Source organism: Rana temporaria, chromosome 2 (assembly GCF_905171775.1).
Source record: "Rana temporaria chromosome 2, aRanTem1.1, whole genome shotgun sequence".
NCBI classification, from domain to species: domain Eukaryota; kingdom Metazoa; phylum Chordata; class Amphibia; order Anura; family Ranidae; genus Rana; species Rana temporaria.
Window position 1 is genome coordinate 226,841,277 of NC_053490.1, and position 24,326 is coordinate 226,865,602.

A 24,326-nucleotide genomic window follows, 5' to 3' on the forward strand; every position below is an offset into this window, starting at 1 on the left:
GCTTACTGAGGAGAAACAGGAATTGAGAAGGTCAGACAAAGAAAAAAAAACATTTAGAAGGGAAATTAAAGGAAAAGGTTAGTGAACCAACAATGCACTAGCTTAAAGGAACCTATTTAGAAAATAAAAAACAAACCTTTACAAACCCTTTAAGGAGGGGGGCGCTTGCTCGTCCCCTCCCTTTCCTGACCTGCCGGCTTGCTCGGATAAGGGTCTGGTATGGATTCTGGGGGGAACCCCACGCCGTTTTTTTTACAATTCTTTTTCAGCTCAGATTTCAGCAGGAACCCCGCTGACAGCTGATGACTCATCGGTTGTTAGCGACGTGGCAGCCATCTTCTTGGCCCCCTCCTTAGCAACCAGATTTGTATAAGTGTATTTTACAGTGCATTTAAAGAGAAACAAAAACGTAAAAAGCTAAATGCATGCAAAAATGCATAAAATACAGTTGTTTCAAAATGCAAAATGTACTGAAAAACATGCCTAAAAAACACATCAGCCCCATAGTTGTGAACCTAGACTTAACACGCAGCCACTGAAAAGATAAGTATAAAGCATCTTTAACAGACTGCCTTTATCTTACTTTTGCGAATCCAAACCTATTAAGACTAATTTATACCCTCAATCCATCTTTTAACCACTTGCTGCCTGACGTACATACAATATATAACCAAAAGTATTGGGACACCTGCCTTTACACGAACATGAACTTTAATGGCATCCCAGGCTTAGTTCATAGGGTTCAATATTGAGTTGGCCCACCCTTTGCAGCTATGACAGCTTCAACTCTTCTGGGAAGGCTGTCCACAAGGTTTAGGAGTGTGTCTAGGGGAATGTTTGACCATTCTTCCAAAAGCACATTTGTAAAGTCAGGCACTGATTTTGGACAAGAAGGCCTGGCTCACACACTCTCTCTCCTTGACTATTGTAACTCCCTCCTCATTGGCCTACCTCTCCATAAGCTATCCCTTCTTCACTCTATCATAAATCCTTTTTTATTTAAAAATTTGCTCTTGTGGTACACTCTGTGCTTTCAATCATATACAAAAAATATATAAAAAATGACAGGACATTTAGTTATATTTCCATGAAACATTATTTTTATAATCAACCGTGTAGCCTTTTGTGTATTATTTATATTTTTCTTTTTCCTTCTTCCCTTCCCTTTCCCCCCTCCCCCCTCAGCCATCACCTTATTTATACCTTATTGTGTCTAAGTGTCGTTTTCCTTCTGCCCTCAGGCTTCTCTAGGGTCTAGTGTGTGTGCTTTTTCTCATTTAGATTATGTTTTTTTACTCCTTTCTATTCCCCCCCCCCTAACCCCCACTAGGCTCCCTATCTCCGGAGTCTATCCATTACCAGTTGTGGTGGCGCAAGACTGGCATCCTCCAACCTCCAAGTGATTCTTCACTCTATCATGAATGCCGCTGCCAAACTCATCCACCTTACCAACTGCTCAGTGTCCATCACCCCTCTCTGCCAATCCCTCCACTGGCTTCCCATTGCCCAACAAATAAAATTCAAAACACTAACAATAACATACAAAGCCATAAACAACTCTGCCCCTGAGCTAAATCAACAATTATGTCCCCAAATATCACCCAAATTGTTCTCTCGGCTCCTCCCAAGACCTCCTGCTATCTAGCTCCCTTGTCTCCTCCTCCCATGCTCATCTCCAGGACTTCTCTAAAGCCTCTTGCATCCTCTAGAACTCACTACCCCAATCTGTCTAGATATCTCCCACTCTGTCCACTTTTAGGCGATCCCTGAAAACTCATCTCTTCAGAGAAGCCTATCCTGCCTTCAGCTAACAAATAAATCTTATACTTCCCTCATCAGTTCATCCCTCACAGTTACTACCTTTTGTTTCACCAGCCCCTCCCTATTAGATTGTAATCTCGCATGCGCAGGGCCCTCTTGTATTGAATTGTATTGTTGCTGTATTGTCTCCCTTTATATTGTAAAGCGCTGTTGCAAACTGGCACTACTGTATATAAATCCTGTATAATAATAATAATAATGTTTCTGGTAATTTTAATACAGTAGTGATTGTGTCCAATGACATGTTCCTGTTACTAATTTCTGTGGGTTTTGGTAGCTGCCCTAGAGGAGAAAAAAAGTATAAATTGATTCCAGATGTGGTGATATTCTGCGTACCAGAGTTTGAAAGCATTTAAGATAAAATACATCCACCAGCAAGAACACATACAGAAAAAAATAAAACAGATTCCCCAGTTCTCCCTACTTTACTCAAAACATAAAGAAAAATCTTTTGGCTACGGTTGAGCTTTCAAAGCTATTCTAAATGGATCTAGATTTCTGAACTTTGTACAGATGAGATGTTGATGGCAAATGTTTAATGATCACCTTTAACAGCTATCAAGTGGCTTATGCAGTCCAAGCAGCCAAGCTAAATGTAAAATTGCTAATAAGCGCTGTCTCTATTAACCTTAGGAAATTATGTCTAAATGAGCACACACTGTAAATTGTAGAAAGCCAAATAAATAGTGTGATAGCCAACAAAGGGAATCTAACATGCTGTCCAAAACGAAAGCAAAACAAACCTGAGTATACAAATGTTTAACAAAAATATTAATGCTAAGTAAAATAAAAGAGCAAATAGTTTAAGCACATTATGATTTACCCTTCAATTTGTTAGGATTGTTGCAATTAATTTCCTTGTCACTGATATAGTACATTGGCATAACTCACACTTCATTTACTGTATAAGTTACTTTGTCTACATTCTGCTTATAAAGCAGCCTGAAAGTTATCTGTAAAGAACATACAATTCAGCAAAATAAGGCCCAAAATGAAGACAAAGGGGCAGATCCACAAAGAAAGTACGCCGGTGTATCTATTGATACGCCGGCGTAATTTCAAAATTCCCGCGCTGTATCTTTGTTTTGAATCCTCAAAACAAGATACGGCGGCATCTGGGTTAGATCTGACAGGCGTACGTCTTCGTACGCCTTCGGATCTTAGATGCAATTTTTCGGCGTCCGCTAGGTGGCGTTCCCATTGTAATCCGCGTCGAGTATGCAAATTAGCTATTTCCGACGATCCACGAATGTACGAGCGGCCGTTGCATTTTGTTATGTCGTTTCCGTTCGGCTTTTTCTGGCGTATAGTTAAAGCTGCTATCTGGTGGCGTACTCAATGTTAAGTATGGCCGTCATTCCCGCGTATAATTTTGAAAAATGTTCTTCGTTTGCGTAAGTCGTCCGTGAATGGGGCTGGAGATACACTACGCCGCCGTAACTTACGGCGCAAATTCTTTCAGGATTCAAACCAAAGCCAAGTAAGTTACGGCGGCGTAGCGTATCTCAGATACGCTGCGCCGGTGCTGATCTTTGTGGGTCTGCCCTAAAGATCCTTAATATACATCTGAATCATTGTGACATGGGCTATATCTGAGGTTCATGCAAAGAACACTGGCCCAGATTCACAAAGCACTTACGCCGACGTATCTAAAGATGCGCGGCGTAATTGAAAAATGTGCCGCGCGTATCTTTGCGCCTGATCCACAAAACTAGATACGCCTGAAAACCATTTTTTTCCGTCCTACGTAAAACGATTACACCGGCGCATCTTTGAGCGCAAATTATGCTAGACACACCACTTCTTTGCTAGTTAAATATGCAAATGAGGGAGATATGGCGATCCACAAAAGTATGCTTGTGCGGCGTAGGCTACGCCCTGTGCGCATCTGCTAGTTTGCCGGCGGAAAGTTACACCTTATAAAAGGTGCCTTAACTTTGCTCCAGCCGTGTAAAGGTCAACTAAAGCAACACCATTAAGGAAGAGCTGAGCACACACACTTGCAGGAAAACAATCTGTCTGCCAACATGCCTGGGGCATCCATGCTCATAGCTATACTAGTGACTTTAGAGGCACGCAGAAGGAGGAGGGAACAGAGGAGGAGGAGGGCACAGGAGAGGATATACCGCAGACGCCTAGATGTGTTTGGCATGACTGCTTCTGAGGTGTATCGCAACTTCAGATTCAACCGTGAAGCCATCATGGAAATAACCACAACCCTGCAGGATGACATCACCAGCCCAACACACCGCTCACATGCAGTGCAGCCACTGGTCAAGGTCCTGGCAACACTGCATTTCCTTGCCACTGGCTCTTTTCAGCGCACAAGTGGAGCTGTGGCTGGGTGTCACAATCCTCCATTAGCAGATGTGTGCACCAGGTTGTCCCTGCAATCCTGAGACGCATGACCAACCAAATCATCAAACCCTCCCAGGAGGTCCAGCGGATGAAGACAATGACAGATTTCTACAAAATTGCCAGATTCCCACGCACTGTGGGGGCCATTGATTGCACACATGTGGCACTACAGCCCCCCCATGAGACAGAGCACATGTACCGCAATCGGAAGCATTGGCATTCAATCAATGTCCAGGTGATAGTGGATGCCCAATACCTCATATGGCATGTCCGTGCCAAACACCCAGGATCCAGCCATGACAGCTTCATATACTGTCAAAGCGACATCCCAAGACAATTTGAACAGAACATGTATGGGGACAGCTGGCTGGTTGGTGAGTGACATGGGTGTCAGGTATGACTGTCCCCCCCATGATGCAGACATCACGAGGGGCACATGCATGACTAACATCCTCCTGTCTTTTCCCTTCCAGGTGACTCTGCATATGCACTTGGACCCCATCTCATGACTCCATTCCGGAACCCCCAAACCCCAGGAGAGGAAAGATACAATGCTGCACACATACGTACCCGTGCAGTGGTGGAACGCACCTTTGGCCTCCTGAAGTCCCGTTTCCGATGCCTGGATAAGTCTGGGGGTACCTTGTTGTATTCCCCAAACTTCGTGTGCCAGATCATCGGTGCATGTTGCATGCTGCACAACTTCGCAGTGAGAAGGGGCCTGGAGATTGGCATACGTGATGACCTGACCCCCCAACCAGACACCCCCCCCCCAACCAACTCTACCCGGTCTACTGAGGGAGCAGCAGCCAGGAGACGCCTCACAGAAGGCATCTTTGCACAGTAAACACACACATTAATCATGGCACAATGAGAATGCATGCATGCACACCCACTGTGGTCCCTAGCACAGACACATCACATCCACATCGAATTGGATTAGACCCAAGAAAACCACATGGTATTAGGGAGCAGCAACGCCACGCTATGGCTCCAATTATGTCACTGTGCATTCATACACCATTCACATGGACCTGGGATCACTTCTCCCTGGTCCTGGGGATCCCTACTCCACCAAAAATGAGGGTGACACCCTTTTTCACCAGGAATGTCACCCCCACATTCATACATCATTCACACACATAGAACAAATCATAATCACAGTAGAAAATAAAAAAAAAGCAAAAGAACATCACAAATGGTCAATGGCGGCGGCGTGAGCTACGCCTGGGCCGGCCACGGGCACGGCCACGGCCAACCAGGGGAGACTCATGGGGGGGGAGCAGGGGAAGGAGGAGCCTCCCCTGGTGGCTGGTCACCTGCTGGCCTGCCCTCCAAGGCCACGGCGATCCTGGTCAGGCACACAGTGAGGGCTGCCGTATTGGCCTGGCCAGCCAGTGTATTGGCGTTGACAGTCTGGGTCAGGGCAGACACCTCCAGGGCCACGCCTGCTGTGGCAGCCTGCAGGTCGTTGAAGCAATTGATGTACGCCACCGAGTTGGTGCTAACATCACTCACCGACTCCTTAATGGAGACCAGGCTTTCCTCCATCTGGGCCAAAGTCCGGTTGACCTGACCCAGATGTTGTGTCTGTCGGGCCTGGTTCCTCCGCAGATTTTCAGGCAGGAACTCGGCCACACCCCTGGTCTTCTGGGTGGCCTTCTTGCCTGCAGCTGAGGCTTGTGGCCTGGGAGGAGGGGAGAGAGAGACCCTTGTGTGGGGAGCCCTGTTGGGGAAGGGGTGGGAGGGGCTACCCCTGATGGAGGCCTGACTGGTGCCAGCCTCAGGGGTAGCCTCAGGGGGATCCTCCTGCAAACACACAAGGACTTCCCTGGCAATGTCCATATCTTCATTTACGAGCTCCCCCCCTCATCCTCCCCCCCTCATCCTCCTCCCCTCATCCTCCTCCCCCTCAACCTCCTCCTGAGGTGAGGTGTGGCCACTCCCCTGCCCTGGGGACTCCTGGCTTTCTTGGGGCTCCTCAGCAGCCTCAAGTCCTGGGGATGGAGCAGACTGGCCTGATGGCCCAGCAATCTCCTGGCCATCTGTGGATGACACAAAACATTCACAGGTTGGAGGATCCACACACTTGGCACATATTCCCTTCCCCCACCCACACATGCTACTCACCAGATAGAAAAAAACTTACCTGTCCTCACGCCCTCTTCGGAGTCAAAGCCAGGCAGGCCCACCACTTGCTGGCTATGGAAGCACTGGGCCACCGCACGCTCCTCCTCTGTCCACCTTACGGTGCAGGGTGGCCCTCCTCCAGTGCCCCTGGCATGGGCAGTTATCTTGGCCAGCTTGTCACGGACCATGCTCCTCAGGTCATTTATCTTCTTGGCAATCCCACTGGGGGTCCTCGTCCCCCCCCCCCCTCCGCATTGATCTCATCCGTAATCTGCTGGATGATCTCCCTCTTCCTGGCCGGGGGGGTTTCCCGGCACTCAGGGCCATGTAAATATCGCCCAAATCGGGTGATTTCCCTGGCAAGTAAGTGCTTCTCACGCACCGAGAAGTTTAACTTCCTTTTCTTTGGTGCCATAACACCCAACACTCAACACCAAACACACACAAAAATCAAACAGAACAAACAGACACAGATACACACAGAACAAACACACACAAAAACACAGAACAAACACACCCAAAAATAAAACCGCAAACCCAAGACACCAAAATAAAACAAAACAAGCAGACAGCTAATACAAACGCAAAAACAAACACAGAAAAAACAAACAGAAAAAACAGTCAGAAAAAAACAAACAGAAAAAACACTCAGAAAAAACAAACACCTACTACAATCTCCTACTTCTACAACTCTTTAATCTAACAATACACTCGCCAACAAACAACAGAGCAAAAGCAACTTGCTTTAGGAAGGGGAACACAGGGATGTACTTTTGCAATGGAAGTGCGTTTGTCTGGGGCTATTTATACACAGGGCGTATCTCACTAAGTAAGCTTGGCCTATTTCCTATCTCACTGATTGCGCCGGGCCGAGTTCTGAGCATGCCCAGTGAGGTGCAGATTCTTGCGCGCATGCGCAGTACGGCCGGCCCTCTTAATTTGCATGGGGTCACGGCTCATTTCAATGGAGCACGCCCACTTCCTTCCCACTTGCAATAACCCCGCCTTACGCCTCGGTATTTATGTTACGCTGGCGCACATTTGGGCGCAAATGCTCTGTGGATACGGCACTTACGTCACAAAATTCAGCCGCCTTAACTTAACTGACATACGTTAGGACAAACTAAATTTGCGCCGCTCTACGTGAATCTGGCCCACTGTCTCTGAGGGATTTAGCAAGCAGTATAATTGTATTCAATATTAGGTTTTAAAACAAGAATTAAAAAGAGAAAGAAACTGTTAAACCATAACAATTCCAGAGTAGAAAAATAGACAGATAATAATGCAAAATAAATAAAGAACAATCTATTAACCACTACATTACCAAATCTATTTATGAGATTTGGTGTTTTTTTTTTGCTCGAAAATTACTTAGAACCCCCAAACATATATATATATAATTTTTCTAACACCCTAGAGAATAAAATGGGGGTTGTTGCAATACTTTCTGTCACACCGTATTTGCGCAGCGGTCTTACAAGTGCACTTTTTTGGGAGAAAATACACTTTTTCGAATTAAAAAATAAGACAACAGTAAAGTTAGCCCAATTATTTTTATATAGTGAAAGATAATGTTACGCTGAGTAAATTGATACCCAACATGTCACACTTCAAAACTGCGCCCGCTCGTGGAATAGGGACAAACTATTACCCTTTAAAATCTCCATAGGTGACGTTTAAAAAATTCTACAGGTTGCATGTTTTGAGTTATAGAGGAGGTATAGGGCTATAATTATTGCTCTTGCTCTACTGATCACGGCAATATCTCACATGTGTGGTTTGAACACCGTTTTCATATGCAGGTGCTACTCACTTATGCTTTCGCTTTTTTCTTATTTATTTAACCTTTTCTTTTTTTACTGTTCTTTTAAAAAAAAAAAATTGTGTCATTTTTATTCCCTATTACAAGGAATGTAAACATCCCTTGTAATAGAAAAAAGCATGACAGGTCCTCTTAAATATGAGATCTGGAGTCCAAAAGACCTCAAATCTCATATTTACACTAAAATACAATAAAAAAATATTGTCATTTTAAAAAAAAAATGTCACTTTAACCTCCCTGGCGGTATGATTCTGTCTGGAATTACGTACCAAAAGCGGTACAATTATTTTGCAAGGAAATTTGGCGTTTTATACTGTTGGCCTGTAATTTTTAGAAATAACTCACTTAAATCTGACCAAGCAAGAGTCTTGTAGGCATCCCGGGTATGATTTTTTTTTTAAAACAAAATTATAAATTATAATATAATAAATAATTATAAATAATTATAACAAATAATAATATAATTATAATAAAAATTATTCAATAATGTAATCAACTCAAAATCACTGAAATGTGCTCAGTTGCAGAATTGTCGCTGTCATTATTATTTTTTTTTTATGACGAATTTCCCCACAAATCGCTATCGCACAATTCTGCAAGTGATTATAATTTATTATCGCTGTTTTCTAGCTGATCTAAAACCATTTTTGACATAAAGGGACACTTTTGGACAATCTACAGTTTTTAGGCAGAAATGACATTTTTTTTTTTTATAAAAGTACATGTAGGGCACTGGGCAGACCACTAGGGACAAGGGGTGTGTGTATTTTTTACATACAGTACTGTAATCTATAAGATTACAGTATACTGTATGTAAAGTGTTTGTTTACTTTTTTTAATTTGGCGCCGTTCTCCGCTCCCGTGCGTCGGAACGTCGCAGGGAACGGAGATCGGCAGCACACGGGGAGACTGTGAATCGAGTGAGGAGGTCCCGCTCGCTCACACCCTCTGTCCACCTTACGGTGCAGGGTGGCCCTCCTCCAGTGCCCCTGGCATGGGCAGTTATCTTGGCCAGCTTGTCACAGACCAGGCTCCTCAGGTCATTTATCTTCTTGGCAATCCCACTGGGGGTCCTCGTCTCCCCCCCCCTCCGCATTGATCTCATCCGTAATCTGCTGGATGATCTCCCTCTTCCTGGCCGGGGGGGTTTCCCGGCACTCAGGGCCATGTAAATATCGCCCAAATCGGGTGATTTCCCTGGCAAGTAAGTGCTTCTCACGCACTGAGAAGTTTAACTTCCTTTTCTTTGGTGCCATAACACCCAACACTCAACACCAAACACACACAAAAATCAAACAGAACAAACAGACACAGATACACACAGAACAAACACACACAAAAACACAGAACAAACACACCCAAAAATAAAACCGCAAACCCAAGACACCAAAATCAAACAAAACAAGCAGACAGCTAATACAAACTCAAAAACAAACACAGAAAAAACAAACAGAAAAAACAGTCAGAAAAAAACAAACAGAAAAAACACTCAGAAAAAACAAACACCTACTACAATCTCCTACTTCTACAACTCTTTAATCTAACAATACACTCGCCAACAAACAACAGAGCAAAAGCAACTTGCTTTAGGAAGGGGAACACAGGGATGTACTTTTGCAATGGAAGTGCGTTTGTCTGGGGCTATTTATACACAGGGCGTATCTCACTAAGTAAGCTTGGCCTATTTCCTATCTCACTGATTGCGCCGGGCCGAGTTCTGAGCATGCCCAGTGAGGTGCAGATTCTTGCGCGCATGCGCAGTACGGCCGGCCCTCTTAATTTGCATGGGGTCACGGCTCATTTCAATGGAGCATGCCCACTTCCTTCCCACTTGCAATAACCCCGCCTTACGCCTCGGTATTTACATTACGCTGGCGCACATTTGGGCGCAAATGCTCTGTGGATACGGCACTTACGTCACAAAATTCAGCCGCCTTAACTTAACTGACATACGTTAGGACAAACTAAATTTGCGCCGCTCTACGTGAATCTGGCCCACTGTCTCTGAGGGATTTAGCAAGCAGTATAATTGTATTCAATATTAGGTTTTAAAACAAGAATAAAAAAGAGAAAGAAACTGTTAAACCATAACAATTCCAGAGTAGAAAAATAGACAGATAATAATGCAAAATAAATAAAGAACAATCTATTAACCACTACATTACCAAATCTATTTATGAGATTTGGTGTTTTTTTTTTGCTCGAAAATTACTTAGAACCCCCAAACATATATATATAATTTTTCTAACACCCTAGAGAATAAAATGGGGGTTGTTGCAATACTTTCTGTCACACCGTATTTGCGCAGCGGTCTTACAAGTGCACTTTTTTGGGAGAAAATACACTTTTTCGAATTAAAAAATAAGACAACAGTAAAGTTAGCCCAATTATTTTTATATAGTGAAAGATAATGTTACGCTGAGTAAATTGATACCCAACATGTCACACTTCAAAACTGCGCCCGCTCGTGGAATAGGGACAAACTATTACCCTTTAAAATCTCCATAGGTGACGTTTAAAAAATTCTACAGGTTGCATGTTTTGAGTTACAGAGGAGGTATAGGGCTATAATTATTGCTCTTGCTCTACTGATCACGGCAATATCTCACATGTGTGGTTTGAACACCGTTTTCATATGCAGGTGCTACTCACTTATGCTTTCGCTTTTTTCTTATTTATTTAACCTTTTCTTTTTTTACTGTTCTTTTAAAAAAAAAAAAAATTGTGTCATTTTTATTCCCTATTACAAGGAATGTAAACATCCCTTGTAATAGAAAAAAGCATGACAGGTCCTCTTAAATATGGGATCTGGAGTCCAAAAGACCTCAAATCTCATATTTACACTAAAATACAATAAAAAAATATTGTCATTTTAAAAAAAAAATGTCCCTTTAACCTCCCTGGCGGTATGATTCTGTCTGGAATTACGTACCAAAAGCGGTACAATTATTTTGCAAGGAAATTTGGCGTTTTATACTGTTGGCCTGTAATTTTTAGAAATAACTCACTTAAATCTGACCAAGCAAGAGTCTTGTAGGCATCCCGGGTATGATTTTTTTTTTAAAACAAAATTATAAATTATAATATAATAAATAATTATAAATAATTATAACAAATAATAATATAATTATAATAAAAATTATTCAATAATGTAATCAACTCAAAATCACTGAAATGTGCTCAGTTGCAGAATTGTTGCTGTCATTATTTTTTTTTTTTATGACGAATTTCCACACAAATCGCTATCGCACAATTCTGCAAGTGATTATAATTTATTATCGCTGTTTTCTAGCTGATCTAAAACCATTTTTGACATAAAGGGACACTTTTGGACAATCTACAGTTTTTAGGCAGAAATGACATTTTTTATTTTTATAAAAGTACATGTAGGACACAGGGCAGACCACTAGGGACAAGGGGTGTGTGTATTTTTTACATACAGTACTGTAATCTATAAGATTACAGTATACTGTATGTAAAGTGTTTGTTTACTTTTTTGAATTTGGCGCCGTTCTCCGCTCCCGTGCATCGTAACGTCGCAGGGAACGGAGATCGGCGGCACACGGGGAGACTGTGAATCGAGTGAGGAGGTCCCGCTCGCTCACACAGCGGGTGGCATCGCTGGATCCAGGAACAAGGTAAGTAACTTGCCTGTGGATCCAGCGAGAAGGTAAGCCGCGCCGCTGCACACTCTGCACGTCCACCCCGAGCGTGACTCGGGGTTACCGATCCTAACATGAAAAACCAACCCGAGTCACGCTCGGGTTTACCGCCAGGGAGGTTAAGAGCTATGAGCGGAAGTGATGTTTTGACGTCACTTCCGCCCTGCAATGACTTGGAGACGGGCAGGGGCCATCTTCCCCTCACTCGTCTCCATGTCAGGCATGGGACAGGTCCGGATCACCTAGGCCGTTACCAACGGAGCGCAGAAACCACTTTTATCTGAAAGAGAACCGCCAGCTCTTGAAGAGGATACCGGGGTTATGGTAGCTAGCTGCTACCATAACAACGGAATTCCTCTTAAAATAGAGGATGTTTATAGTCATACGGCGGGAAGGAAGTGGTTAATGTAGATAATTTACAAAATCTCAGTAAGAAACTTTAGCAAAAAGTTACGGGAATATCTAAATATATATCTCTAGTATGATCCAGAGTACAGCAAAACTTAATCTTGATCATAACATTCCGTAACTGTTAATATACAATATAGAAATAAAGGAACTACAGTAAGATATAGTTAAGAAAATAGAACTGAGAGAATCCCGGATTAAATAAAATAATAAAAAATGGAATTTCGTTTAAACTAGTATGTTATGCATACTTATAACCATACACTAGATGACAAATAAGCATTAGAGACAAGCATCAGATGAGGAAGAGTCTACCCAATATAGATTGGCCCAATAGGGCCCATATTTTATTAAATAATTACAAGGTACCCTGAGTTTAGGTAGCAATGTGCTACATCTGTCTTATATCCGCAAAAAAACGCATAGAATCTGGGTATTGGGCGGTGCCTTACTGATCTGCTAGTGTAAAATTATACATTTTCTGGCAGCTAGCAGAATGTGAGAAGCTAGCTTTTTTGGATAGTTTGGAAGACCTCCAGAGCTGCTGAACATGAGTCCAGAGAGGTTGTTTTAAGGAGCATTGACAAAATATATGAAATAAGGAGCCTCGTTCCAGCCTCTAGCATCTCTAGCATGTCTCTGAAATCTTTTGGTTATATACATAAAGTACATCAGGAGTTTTATAAGAACATCAAACATTTTGTAATAATTTTCTTTATACAGGACACAAAGGGAAGATTCAACCACTGTATCACAGATTTTTAGATCATTTAGTTAATGGAATCAATTGTCGAACATGTTTTAATAATAATCTCCAGTCATGGGGAGGGCCTCGTGGAGAGTTTTGCATATACAGTGCCTCGGAAAAGTATTCATACCCCTTGAAATTTTCCACATTTTGTCATCTTACAACCAAAAAATGTAAATGTATTTTATTGGGAATATAGAAGAAAATAGTGCAGCGCAAAAAATAGATATAAATATGCAAATATATAAATGATGAATAAATAAGGAGGGGAATTGTTGTTAATTTTTGCACTGATTGCACCCTTGGTTTTTATATTGTATTTTATTGGGAGTTTATGTGATAGACTAATACAAAGTGGCACATAATTGTAAAGTTGAAGGAAAATGATAAAATGTTTTTCTCATTTTTTTTTACAAAAAAATTGTGAAAAGTGTGGCGTGCATTTGTATTCAACCCCTCAGAGTCAATACTTTGTAGAACCGCTTTTAGCTGCAATTACAGCTGCAAGTCTTTATGGGTATGTTTATACCAACTCAAGCTCTGTCAGCTTGGATGGAGAGCATCTGTGAACAGTAAATTTCAAGTCTTGCCACAGATTCTCAATTGGGTTTAGGTCTGGATTTTGACTGGGCCATTATAACACATGAATATGCTTTGATCTAAAACATTCCATTGTAGCTCTGGTTGTATGTTTAGGGCCATTGTCCTGCTGGAAGGTAAACCTCTGCCCCAGTCTCAAGTCTTTTGCAGACTCTAACAAGTTTTCTTCTAACATTGTCCTGTATTTGGCTCCACCCATCTTCTCATCAACTCTGACCAGCTTTCCTGTCCATGCTGAATAAAAACCTCCCCACAACATGATGCTGCCACCATCATGTTTCATGGTGGGGATGGTGTGTTCAGGGTGATCTGCAGTGTTAGTTTTCCACCACACAAAAAGTAGGCAAAAAAATTTAAATTTTGGTCTAATCTGACCAGAGCACCTTCTTCCACTTGTTTGCTGTGTCCCCCACATGGCTTCTCACAAACTGGACTTACATAGTTACATAGTAGGTAAGGTTGAAAAAAGACACAAGTCCATCATGTCTAACCTATGTGTGTGACTTATTTTGGCTTTCTTTCAACAATGGCTTTCTTCTTGCCACTTTTCCATAAAGGCCAGATTTGTGGAGTGCATGACTAATAGTTGTTCTGTGGACAGATTCTCCCATCTGAGCTGTGGATCTCTGCAGCTCCTCCAGAGTTGTCATGGGCCTCTTGGCTGCTTCTCTGACTAATGCTTCCCATGCCCGGCCTGTCAGTTTAGGTGGATGTCCATGTCTTGGTAGGTTTGCAGTTGTGCCATACTCTTTCCATTTTCGGATGATGGATTGAACAGTGCTTCATGAGATGTTCAAAGCTTGGGATATTTTTTTAAAACCTAGCCCTGCTTTAAACTTCTCCACAATGTTATCCCTGACCTGTCTGGTGTGTTCATTTGCCTTTATGGTGCTGTTTGTTCACTAAGGTACTCTAACAAACCTCTGATGGCTTCACAGAACAGTTGTATTTATACTGGGATTACATTACACACAGGTGGACTCTATTTACTATGTAGGTGAGTTCTGAAGGCAATTGGTTCCACTGGATTTTAGTTAGGGGTATCACAGTAAAGGGGCTGAATTCAAATGGACTCCATACTTTTCAGATATTTATTTGTAAAAAAAATTGAAAGCCATTTATCATTTTCCTTCCACTTCACAATTATGTGCCACTTTGTGTTAGGCCGCGTACACACGGTCGGACAAAACCGATGAGAATGGACCGAGGTTCAGTTTCATCGGTCCAAACCGACCGTGTGTATAGCCCATCGGTCTGTTTTCCTTCGGTCCAAAATTGTAAAACATGCTTCAAAATCGAACCGATGGACCGCTGCCCGATCAGTCCAAACCGATGGTTAGTACACAAAAGCATCGGTTCAAAACCCGCGCATGCTCAGAATCAAGTCGACGCATGCTTGAAAGCATTGAACTTCGTTTTTTTCAGCACGTTGTGTGTTTTACATCACCTCATTCTGACCCGATCGGATTTTGAACTGATGGTGTGTACACACATCAGACCATCAGGCCACTTCATCGGTGAACCGATGAAAATGGTCCGTCGGACCATTCTCATCGGTTTGGACCGACCGTGTGTACGCAGCCTTAGTCTATCACATAAAATCCCAATAAAATACATTTACGTGTCTGGTTGTAACATGACAAAATGCAGAGAATTTTAAGGGGTATGTATATATTTTCAAGGCACTGTCAATGAAAACAAGCACGAATGGGCCTTGTACACAAATGTATTCAAAACTTGTAGCATAGTCTGGGTATTAATTTACTCAGCATAACAAAAAATTGGGCTAACTTAACTGTTGTCTTATTTTTTAATTAAAAAAAGTGAATTTCTTGTAATTTCTTGCTTATGTAAGACCGATGCAAATATGATGTGACAAAAACTATTGCAAAGACCACTATTTTATTCTGTAGGGTGTTAGAAAAAATATATATAAAGTTTGGGGGTTCTAGGTATTTTTTTTGCAAAAAAAAAAATATGTTTTTAACTTGTAAACACCAAATCTCAGAAAGAGTCTTGGCCCTTAAGTGATTAAGCAAGATTGCCACTCCAGCTTTTCCGAGGGAATCTGAAGCAACATAGAAATGTGAAAATTATTTTGTAGAAAATTTAAATAAACCTCCTTTCTTGCACTAAAATGACATCATCTCATGAAAACTTAAATTTCTTTAAAACCACTTGCTTACTGGGCACATATACCCCCCTCCTGCCCAGGTGAAATTTCAGCTTCCGGCACTGCGTCGCTTTAACTGACAATTGTGTGGTTGTGCGACGTGGCTACCAAACAAAATTGACGTCCTTTTTTCCCCACAAGTAGAGCTTTCTTTTGGTGGTATTTGATCACCTCTGCAGTTTTTATTTTTTGCGCTATAAACAAAAAGGAGCGACAATTTTGAAAAAAAATACAATATTTTTTTACTTGTTGCTATAATAAATAGCCCAATTTTTTTTAAAAAATTTTTTTTTACTAGTAATGGCGGCGATCTGCGATTTTTATTGGGACTGTGACATTATGGTGGACACATCGGACACTTTTGACACATTTTTGGCACAATTCACATTTATACTGCGATCAGTGCTATAAATATGCACTAATCTATCTATATATATAAAACTCAAGTGTGTGTATGTATGTATGTATGTATGTTCCAGCATCACGTCCAAACGGCTAAAGAAATTGACATGAAACTTGGCACACATGTTACTTATATGTCAGCAACAAACATAGGATAGGTGGTTTAACCCTTACCCACCCCTATTTGCCATGGTCGGGGTTTTTCTTTAAAGTCCCATTCAACTCTATGGGAAATACATGTTACTTCATAACTTCCAAACGGCTGTACATATTTCGATAACACTTGGTCACATGTTACTTATATGTCCACTTAAACTGTAGGATAGTTAATGTATCCCTTAACTACCCCCATTTGTGAGGGACAGGGTTTTTGTTTAAAGTCCCATGCAAATCAATGGGAAATGTATGTTCCCACATAACTTTTGTACGCCTGGAGATATTTCAATAATACCTGGTACACATATTACTTATATGCCAAATAAAAATATATGACAGTTAAATTAACCCTTACCTACACCCTTATATAAAAGATGGGTATATTTATATTACTATGATTTTCCTCCCCAAAAGGTTAAGATAGGAAGACCGGGCAACGCCGGGTATTCAGCTAGTTACTGTATAAATGTGACTGGCATTGAAGGGGTTAACACTAGGGGGTGAGGAAGGGGTTAAATGTGTACCCTGCATAGTGTTCTAACTGTGGGGGAGGGGGACTGACTGGGGAGGTGACGGATCTGTGTCCCTATGTACAAGGGACACAGATCGGTCTCCTCTCTCCCTGACAGGACGCTGTCTCTGTGTGAGCCGGCAATGAGAGATGATCTCATATGTTTACATTTGAGATCATCTCTCATTGGCCGCACAGATTGCACAGCAAACGGCCACTCTGATTGGCCGTTCACAGCGATCTGTGATTGGCTGTGTCCAAGGAACACGGCCAGCACAGAATTTCCCCGTTGCGTGCTCGGGAGCGCGCGCGGGGAACGAGCAAAGGGGCGGACGTCAATTGACGTCCTGTTGGATTTTCAGGTCCGTGCTGAAGCTGTCATTCGGCTATAGCGCGGGCCTCAAGAGGTTAAAGCTAGCAACCTCGTTCTGAAGGGAGTTTAAACCTTTCTCATTAAGTGATATTATCCATAAACACACTGTAGTCAGTAATTACATAAAAAAATATCAAACAAATCTAAAAGGTTCATAGATTTAGAGGCACTGGGTAACAGTCTCTTAGCCGACTTAGTTCCGTTGGCCTCCGGCTGATTGCATAGGTCTCAGGAAGTGAGACCTATGCAAACAGCCGGAGGCCAACGGAACTAACTCGGGTTGACATACCAGCCGCGTCCCATGCTGCAGCTCTGTAGCGCGAACCGCTGATTTTAAACCTGCCTGTTTACCACCTTCCACAACGCTCTTCACTATTGTGGCACTTATCTCCTCACTGCATCCCTTGGCTCCATCCCTGTGACTGACAGACATACGGATCCTGGGACCCTCCACCCCCCAGGACACCATTGGAATCGATCCAGGAGAGGCGGCGCTGAACAGAAGGAGAGACCCCTTGCCCTATGCGATACAACTACTGGTTGAAGGTAAGGGCAATAGGAGATTAGTGATGGGATTCAATACCATATCCAGATGATTCACCCATTTGTATTGCTCCTAGGATGATACATGCACCATTCCATTGATAGATTTATCATTCCATTGATAGACTTTATTTTCAGTATACCACCCCCAGTGGGACTGTCTTTTTTATGATTTTGGCTCCCCTAGCCTACATATCACTCAGGTCACAGTGTGTTGGCCACTTTATTATGTGTTATTCACTTTTACTTTAGCGCTTATCACTATTTTTTATTTCTATGTTACTGGCTTTGTGCACCTGCAGATACAGCAGCTTTAGTATTTTTGTGCCTTATTCACCATTTGGTACCCATTGATAACTATTGTTATTTATATTTATTTTCACTTGGTTCACATTCTACCACTCGCAGTAGCGCAATAGACCACTCATTTACATTTAGATCAGTGGAGGTGCTCAGTGCTCCACCAAAAAAAAAACTTTAGAGAGAATGGCTCACCAGCCGTATATGACACACCTGCAAGTGTTGGATATCTGCATCTAACAGAGGTCAGCAACATGGCAGAGTTAGAAAACGCAAGCTGTTGGAAATCAAAATATACAATGACAGGCTCACTTTAAAGGGGAACTGTGTATAGCTATTTAAAACATTTTTTTTTATGCATGAGAAAGATATTAACTGACTTCTAATCCTGCCATAAATGTCTTTGTTCAGGCACAGTTATAGGGTGTCGGTGCTTTGTCCCTGTCCATTTCAATACACATTATCCAGGCATAGTCTACTGTTGTCACTATTAAGAAAAAACTATTTTAATAAATATGTAGCCATTTCTGGGGTGTGTGTATGTAGACAGGAAGTGGTTGTAAGGAGGTTACAAGAAAGTGACTTGATATGCAACAATGGAAGAATGATTTTTTATTTATTTTTAATTAGTGTATTTTTTTTTAATGGCAGTTGTCCATAATACACAGTGCAGACCTTATGTAATGTAGTTAGATGTTTATATACTGTGTATACATATAACATCTTGCCACTTTGTTGCAGCATATTAAAAGTTTTGTTTCTATATACAGTTTGTAATCATCTACATTACATATCTCTTCTCTCTCTGCTGACTGAAACCAATAGACTTTGTGCAGTGAAGATTAGTACCCAGAGGCCATGTGATCTATACTTTGATTCTGGGAATATCAGTTTTGTATTCATGGCAAGAAAGTGTAAATTTTCATTACATGTCTATGTTATGTGTATGTCTAGCAAAAATATTTTTTTATGTAGTTCGTCTAGAGTAGGGGAGCGTTTAACTCCTGTCAGTCCTAGAAAAAAGCAGACACTAATGGAAAGAGCACCAGACTAAAGGATACATTAGTTACAAATTCATCATTAGTTTATTAGTATAAACTAATAAAATAATTTGGACTCTTTTATCCTTTTTTATCCATTTCTGTTCACTTCTTGCTCCAGAGATGCAACGGGAAATTAGAAGAAATCTCCTAAAATGAGGGGAATTCTCCTCACTTTTCCCTTGAACAACTGTCTTTTTTTTTTACAAATGTCCCCATTACAAGATTTCCCTTTACCCCTTGATCTGGGGATAACAACCTATGAAAGATCTGACTTCAGAACAGATCAAATTTTGGGAGAATATGCCTAGGGCCTTATGTTTTACAGCGGATGCCATTAGAGATTCTATCCAACAGGCATCCCGCCTCACGCTCCAGCTGGTGCATATGCGCAGAATTCTTTGGCTAAGGCATTGGTCAGCAGAAGCCCCATGCAAAAAGATTTTGGCCAGCTTCCCCTTCCATGGCGAACGCCTCTTTGTGTATGATTTGGAAAAGTATATCCAAAGGATATTGAGTGGTAAAACTACCCTTCTGCCAGAGAAGAAGAAAAACAAGCATCCTTGTTTTAAGCATTCTCTCTCCCCGACTCCTGATAGATCTACCTCCAGCCAGTGGCAACGGAATTTTCAGCCAGCCACAAAGGCTAAAGAAGACCAGGCCCAGAAAAGAAAGAAGTCGTGGGGTTTAAAAGCTAACAAGCTTAACCCCAAAGCCTTTTTTATGAAGAGGCACCCCCGCTCAGCCGAGTGGGGGGACGACTCCGTCAGTTTTCAGCGGCATGGCAGACAGAAATCCAGGACAAGTGGGAAGTATCCACAGTATCCCTAGGGTACAAGCTGGAATTTTGAGAGATCACATCATCTCAGTTCCGAAGCTCAAGGCTCTCCAAAGATCCACTAAAAGAATGTCCTTCTTCAAAGGATTAGATCACTTACTGTCCCAAGAGGTGATCACAGAAGTACCCCTAAAGGAGCAAGGTTCAGGTTTTTATTCAAACCTCTCTGTGATTCCAAAACCAAACGGAGATGTCAGACCCATCCTGGATCTAAGATCTCTAAATCAGTTTCTGAACATTTTATCTGTATTGCCAGGACCCGGCAATTCATTATAGCCGCAAGAAGTTTTAAATTACTTTTTTTCCCTACTTTACAGGCATACTATAGACACCCCCAGGTACAAAATTTAAAGGAATATTTCACTTTTATTGTTTCAGTTTAAGCATTATTAAAATCACTGCTCCTGAAAAAACTGTCATTTTTAAATCTTTTTTTTTTTGCATTGATACATGTCCCCTGGGGCAGGACCCAGGTCCCCAAACACTTTTATGACAATAACTTGCATTTTAACCTTTCAAATTAGCAATTTTGATTGCTCCCATAGACTTTTAAAGGGTGTTCCGCGGCTTTTCGAATTTGCCGCGAACAACCCAAATTGTTCGCTGTTCGGCATTGTTCGAGTCGAACTCATGTTCGACTCGAACATAAAGCTCATCCCCACTGACGAGCTTCTGGAATAGCATATTCTGCTCTATCTCTAACATTATGGGGATCCTGACACCCCCTAACCCGAGCTTGGCAGTACTGAATATAGGCGTAGAAAACTTCCCCCCTGACTTTCATGTCGTGGTTACACATATCCTTCTGGTGGCCATAACATTGATAGCGAAACACTGGAAATCCAATAAGGGCCCCAAACACCTTTGAAGTACTCAAAACTACACAATCTCACTAGGTCTATGAATCCTTACTGGCTAGCAGACACGGTTCTAGAAAACAATTTGACACCCAATAGAAAATCTGGAAGAACTGGTATAAAGTAAGCTGAGAATTCATGTTTTAGTAAGTGGTCAGACCAAAGTACTTTTCCCTTTTACCCTTGTTTATACCCCACCCTTTGTTTTATCTCATAAAAAAAAAATGTTGTTCTAAGTATGTTATGGTTAAGGTAAATCCTACAACTACTCAGTTCTAACAATAGGTAATCCATTGATTGTTACATGCACACTTGTGCCTTAAGAGAGTAGCTACAACATATTGTTGAATGTATACCTTTATACTTTTGTACTATTTGTACTTTTTGTTGTAACATGAACATTTTCAATGAAAAACGAGAAAAAAAAATGATGCATGAATTAAATATTACCAGCTGTAAGAATTGTATTTACTATTACAATGTAGACAGAATGCTGATAGTTATCTTGGACATGTTATCTTTATAAATCAATCACTGTACTGTATTGTATGATGTTTGTAGAAAATGAAGACTAGAATTATAGTTTGACACATAGGATAATCAATTATCTACAGAAAGCAGCAATGAAAAGCACAAAACCTGGAAATAAAACAGGATGATCCAGTCATTGTGCTATTTTCCCAACAATAAGACAAAAAAGCCTAAAATAAATACCTTGCGTCTGTTTCAGGGGCAGACAGAAAGCTGGCTCTTTATTGATGGAATGGCGCAGAATAGATGCACTAAGCCGATGCATGGTCTGTTCTTGATCTGAAAAAAGTAACACAAAAGATGGAATATTTTCTTATACTTCAATGTCAAATTCAAGGAAATAAATTCACTGATGGTTGAAATGTGATCAAAGGCCTTTTCTAATGAAAGTACTTCACGGATGAATGTTCTTCAAAGTACACTCTCAAATAAGAGGTGACAGCATCTCCCCTCCGTTTCTTTTCTCTTTGCATTTTTAATCATGTTGCTTGTCATGCCTGCAATAATTTGAGGTTTTAACCTGGAAATCATACTAACTATCCATATTACAAATTACAAAAATAGTCAGCTGGCAGGAAAAAATTAAATACATGAAAATTGGATCTTAAAAAAAATAAAATTGTAAAATTGTAAGTTTTTGCACATCTCTGTACAGATAATTTTTTTTAATAGTTCTGCCCAAAAACGGGATTCCTTCATTTTCAGATATACAATGTGTGTGTTAAGGGTACCATATCAGCTAAGCAATGACATGTATGTTTAGGCTAACAATACAAAAATATTACTTGTAGGTTGAATTATGCTTTTCAAACAAATGTTCAAACATGTGTAACCCAGCTTAAGTGAACTTGTGCTTTTTCCAAAAAGGGCAAAGCGACGAGTTTACTTTAACGGCAGCCTTACCAAAACCTTATATTTACCTTCTGTTCATTCCTCTGCTGCTCCGTTTGGCTGCCCCTAAATGACAGTAATGGGTGCCTAGGCTGCCAGTGAGTAAACACAATCATTATCACGTAGGTAGAAGGAAAAGGAAATAGCTTGATTCCTGGCTGGCAGAACACAATGATTACTGTTAGCAGCTATAGTCGCCGGAAGTATTTGCATGCCAAAAATCAGACAGGCTGGTTGTACTCAAGTCGATTGAAGGATCAATTTGGGTACAATCAGCCTACCCATACATGAATAGAAATTTCCTGTTGAACTCACCAAATTTCGATCCATGTATGGCCAGCTTTTGAAAGGAAGTGGAAGCTGCTGGTCAGGTTTGATGTTAAACCCCCATTCACATCTGAGCATTTTTTAGCTTGTTTCCTTATCTGAGTATGTTCAACATGCACTGTTCACTGTTCACATTTACATGCACAGCTACCCTACGCTCTATGCCTTACATTCAAAAAGTATATGTGCTCTTTTGAGTATATTTAGGCATTCTGCCCCCGTAGAACTTCAATGGGTGCATCTGTAAATGCGCAAATGTTTTTGGGTGTTTTTTATAGTTAAAAAAAAAACCTCCAATCTGCCTCAAGAACTAGGACTATTCTCCCTGAGGAAGTCATGTGATGTAACACGCAGGGTATGACCGGAGTACACAGTGGACCGGAAGTGACATAAAAGGTAGAAAACGCAGATGTTTTTACTCGTTTGAAGCGCAGCTTTCTGAATTTAGATGTAAGCAGATATTGTTTTAATAAATGGTCTTTTTTAATGGTAATATACTATTGGAGGCTCTTTTGTCTACTTTATCCTCTTATGGGAATCTGTACCTGTATCTGAGAATAAGCTGAGCATACCCTGGAAGGATTGACGGTCTTACCCATTTCGGAGGTTGGTCCAAGACTCATATTATGTACCCTTGAGGTAAGAGTTCTGTGAGCACCGGTGAGGTGTTGGTGGAAGCAGAAAGAATCTTTGCGATTATTATATCAAAGGACTATTCATCAATTATATTTGAACACTTGAATTATACATTTATTGTGAACATTTCACTTGCACATTTACCATTTTTCCTATTTTATGTGATTTTCCTTAATTTATTCATGATTTGGATATTTACATATTTGGAATAGTGCAATATTACTTTATTAAAATTTCTGCTCTTGCCCAGCCCAGGGAACATACAACTACAACTTGATGGACATCATGCAACACTTGCAAAAAGCAAAACTACTAGGATTATAGTTTGTTTAGGTATAAATGTAGGCTTAAAGTGGTTGTAAACCCTCTGGCAGAAGTTACACCTACAGGTAAGCCTAGATTAAGGCTTACCTGTAGGTGCTTGCAATATCTCCGAGACCTACATGGTCTCAGAGATATTTGCAATTTCCCTGAGCTATGCCTTATTCTGTGCATGCACTGTCTTGAAAGGGAATGCTGTGCCATTTCAAGCCATGGTCATGCCGTTTAAGGCGGATCCCACGTGCATTAGCGGGAGTGACGTTGCGCAACTCCGGACAGTCACAGAGCCAGAGTTTGCGTCCCTCGGAAGAAGACGGGTGAAGATGGACGCTCGATGCCATGGAAGAAGACAGCAGTTTCTCCTGCTGGTAAGTGTCACATAATGGGCTACTATGCGATGCATAGTAGCCCATTATGCTTTACCTTTGCAGGGAGACATAGAGGAAGTAAACCACATCAGGGTTTACTTCCTCTTTAAGCGAACTAAAAAAGTAAAAGTAATGCTTACCAGTGTGACCGATGGTGACTTCAATTTTCATTATTTTGCACAGCAATGAATACTACTGGTATCCAACACCCATCAGCTCTTCAAGAGAGCAAAGATTGAGTCACCACTCAAAGAATATCAGCAATATGTACTATTCTGGTAACAGACTATTGAGCCTTTATTGTGTCTATATGCTGTAATAACAGCAGAGAAGTCCCAGGATATTGTTTGTCACTTCTTTATTTAACCCCCCCCCCCATTCTCCTTTCTTATCTTTCCTTCTCCCTTCCCCCGGTCTGATATTGCATAAGGTAGTACCCTCGTGTATCTGCCGTTAACATTGAAAAGGTAGCACATCTTAGTAACTTAAAGTTGATAAGTGGTAAGGTTA

At 41.3% G+C, this 24,326-nt stretch overlaps 1 protein-coding gene across 1 annotated transcript in view; it reads right to left on the bottom strand.

The window, feature by feature from the left end:
* The window catches only part of CFAP47 (cilia and flagella associated protein 47), a 610,902-nt gene that overhangs the window by 99,669 nt on the left and 486,907 nt on the right, over window positions 1-24,326 (bottom strand). The window contains exon 57 of the mRNA XM_040336504.1: window positions 21,457-21,552. Within this exon, the coding sequence (XP_040192438.1) occupies window positions 21,457-21,552 (96 nt within the window). The remainder of the gene's footprint in view (window positions 1-21,456; window positions 21,553-24,326) is intronic.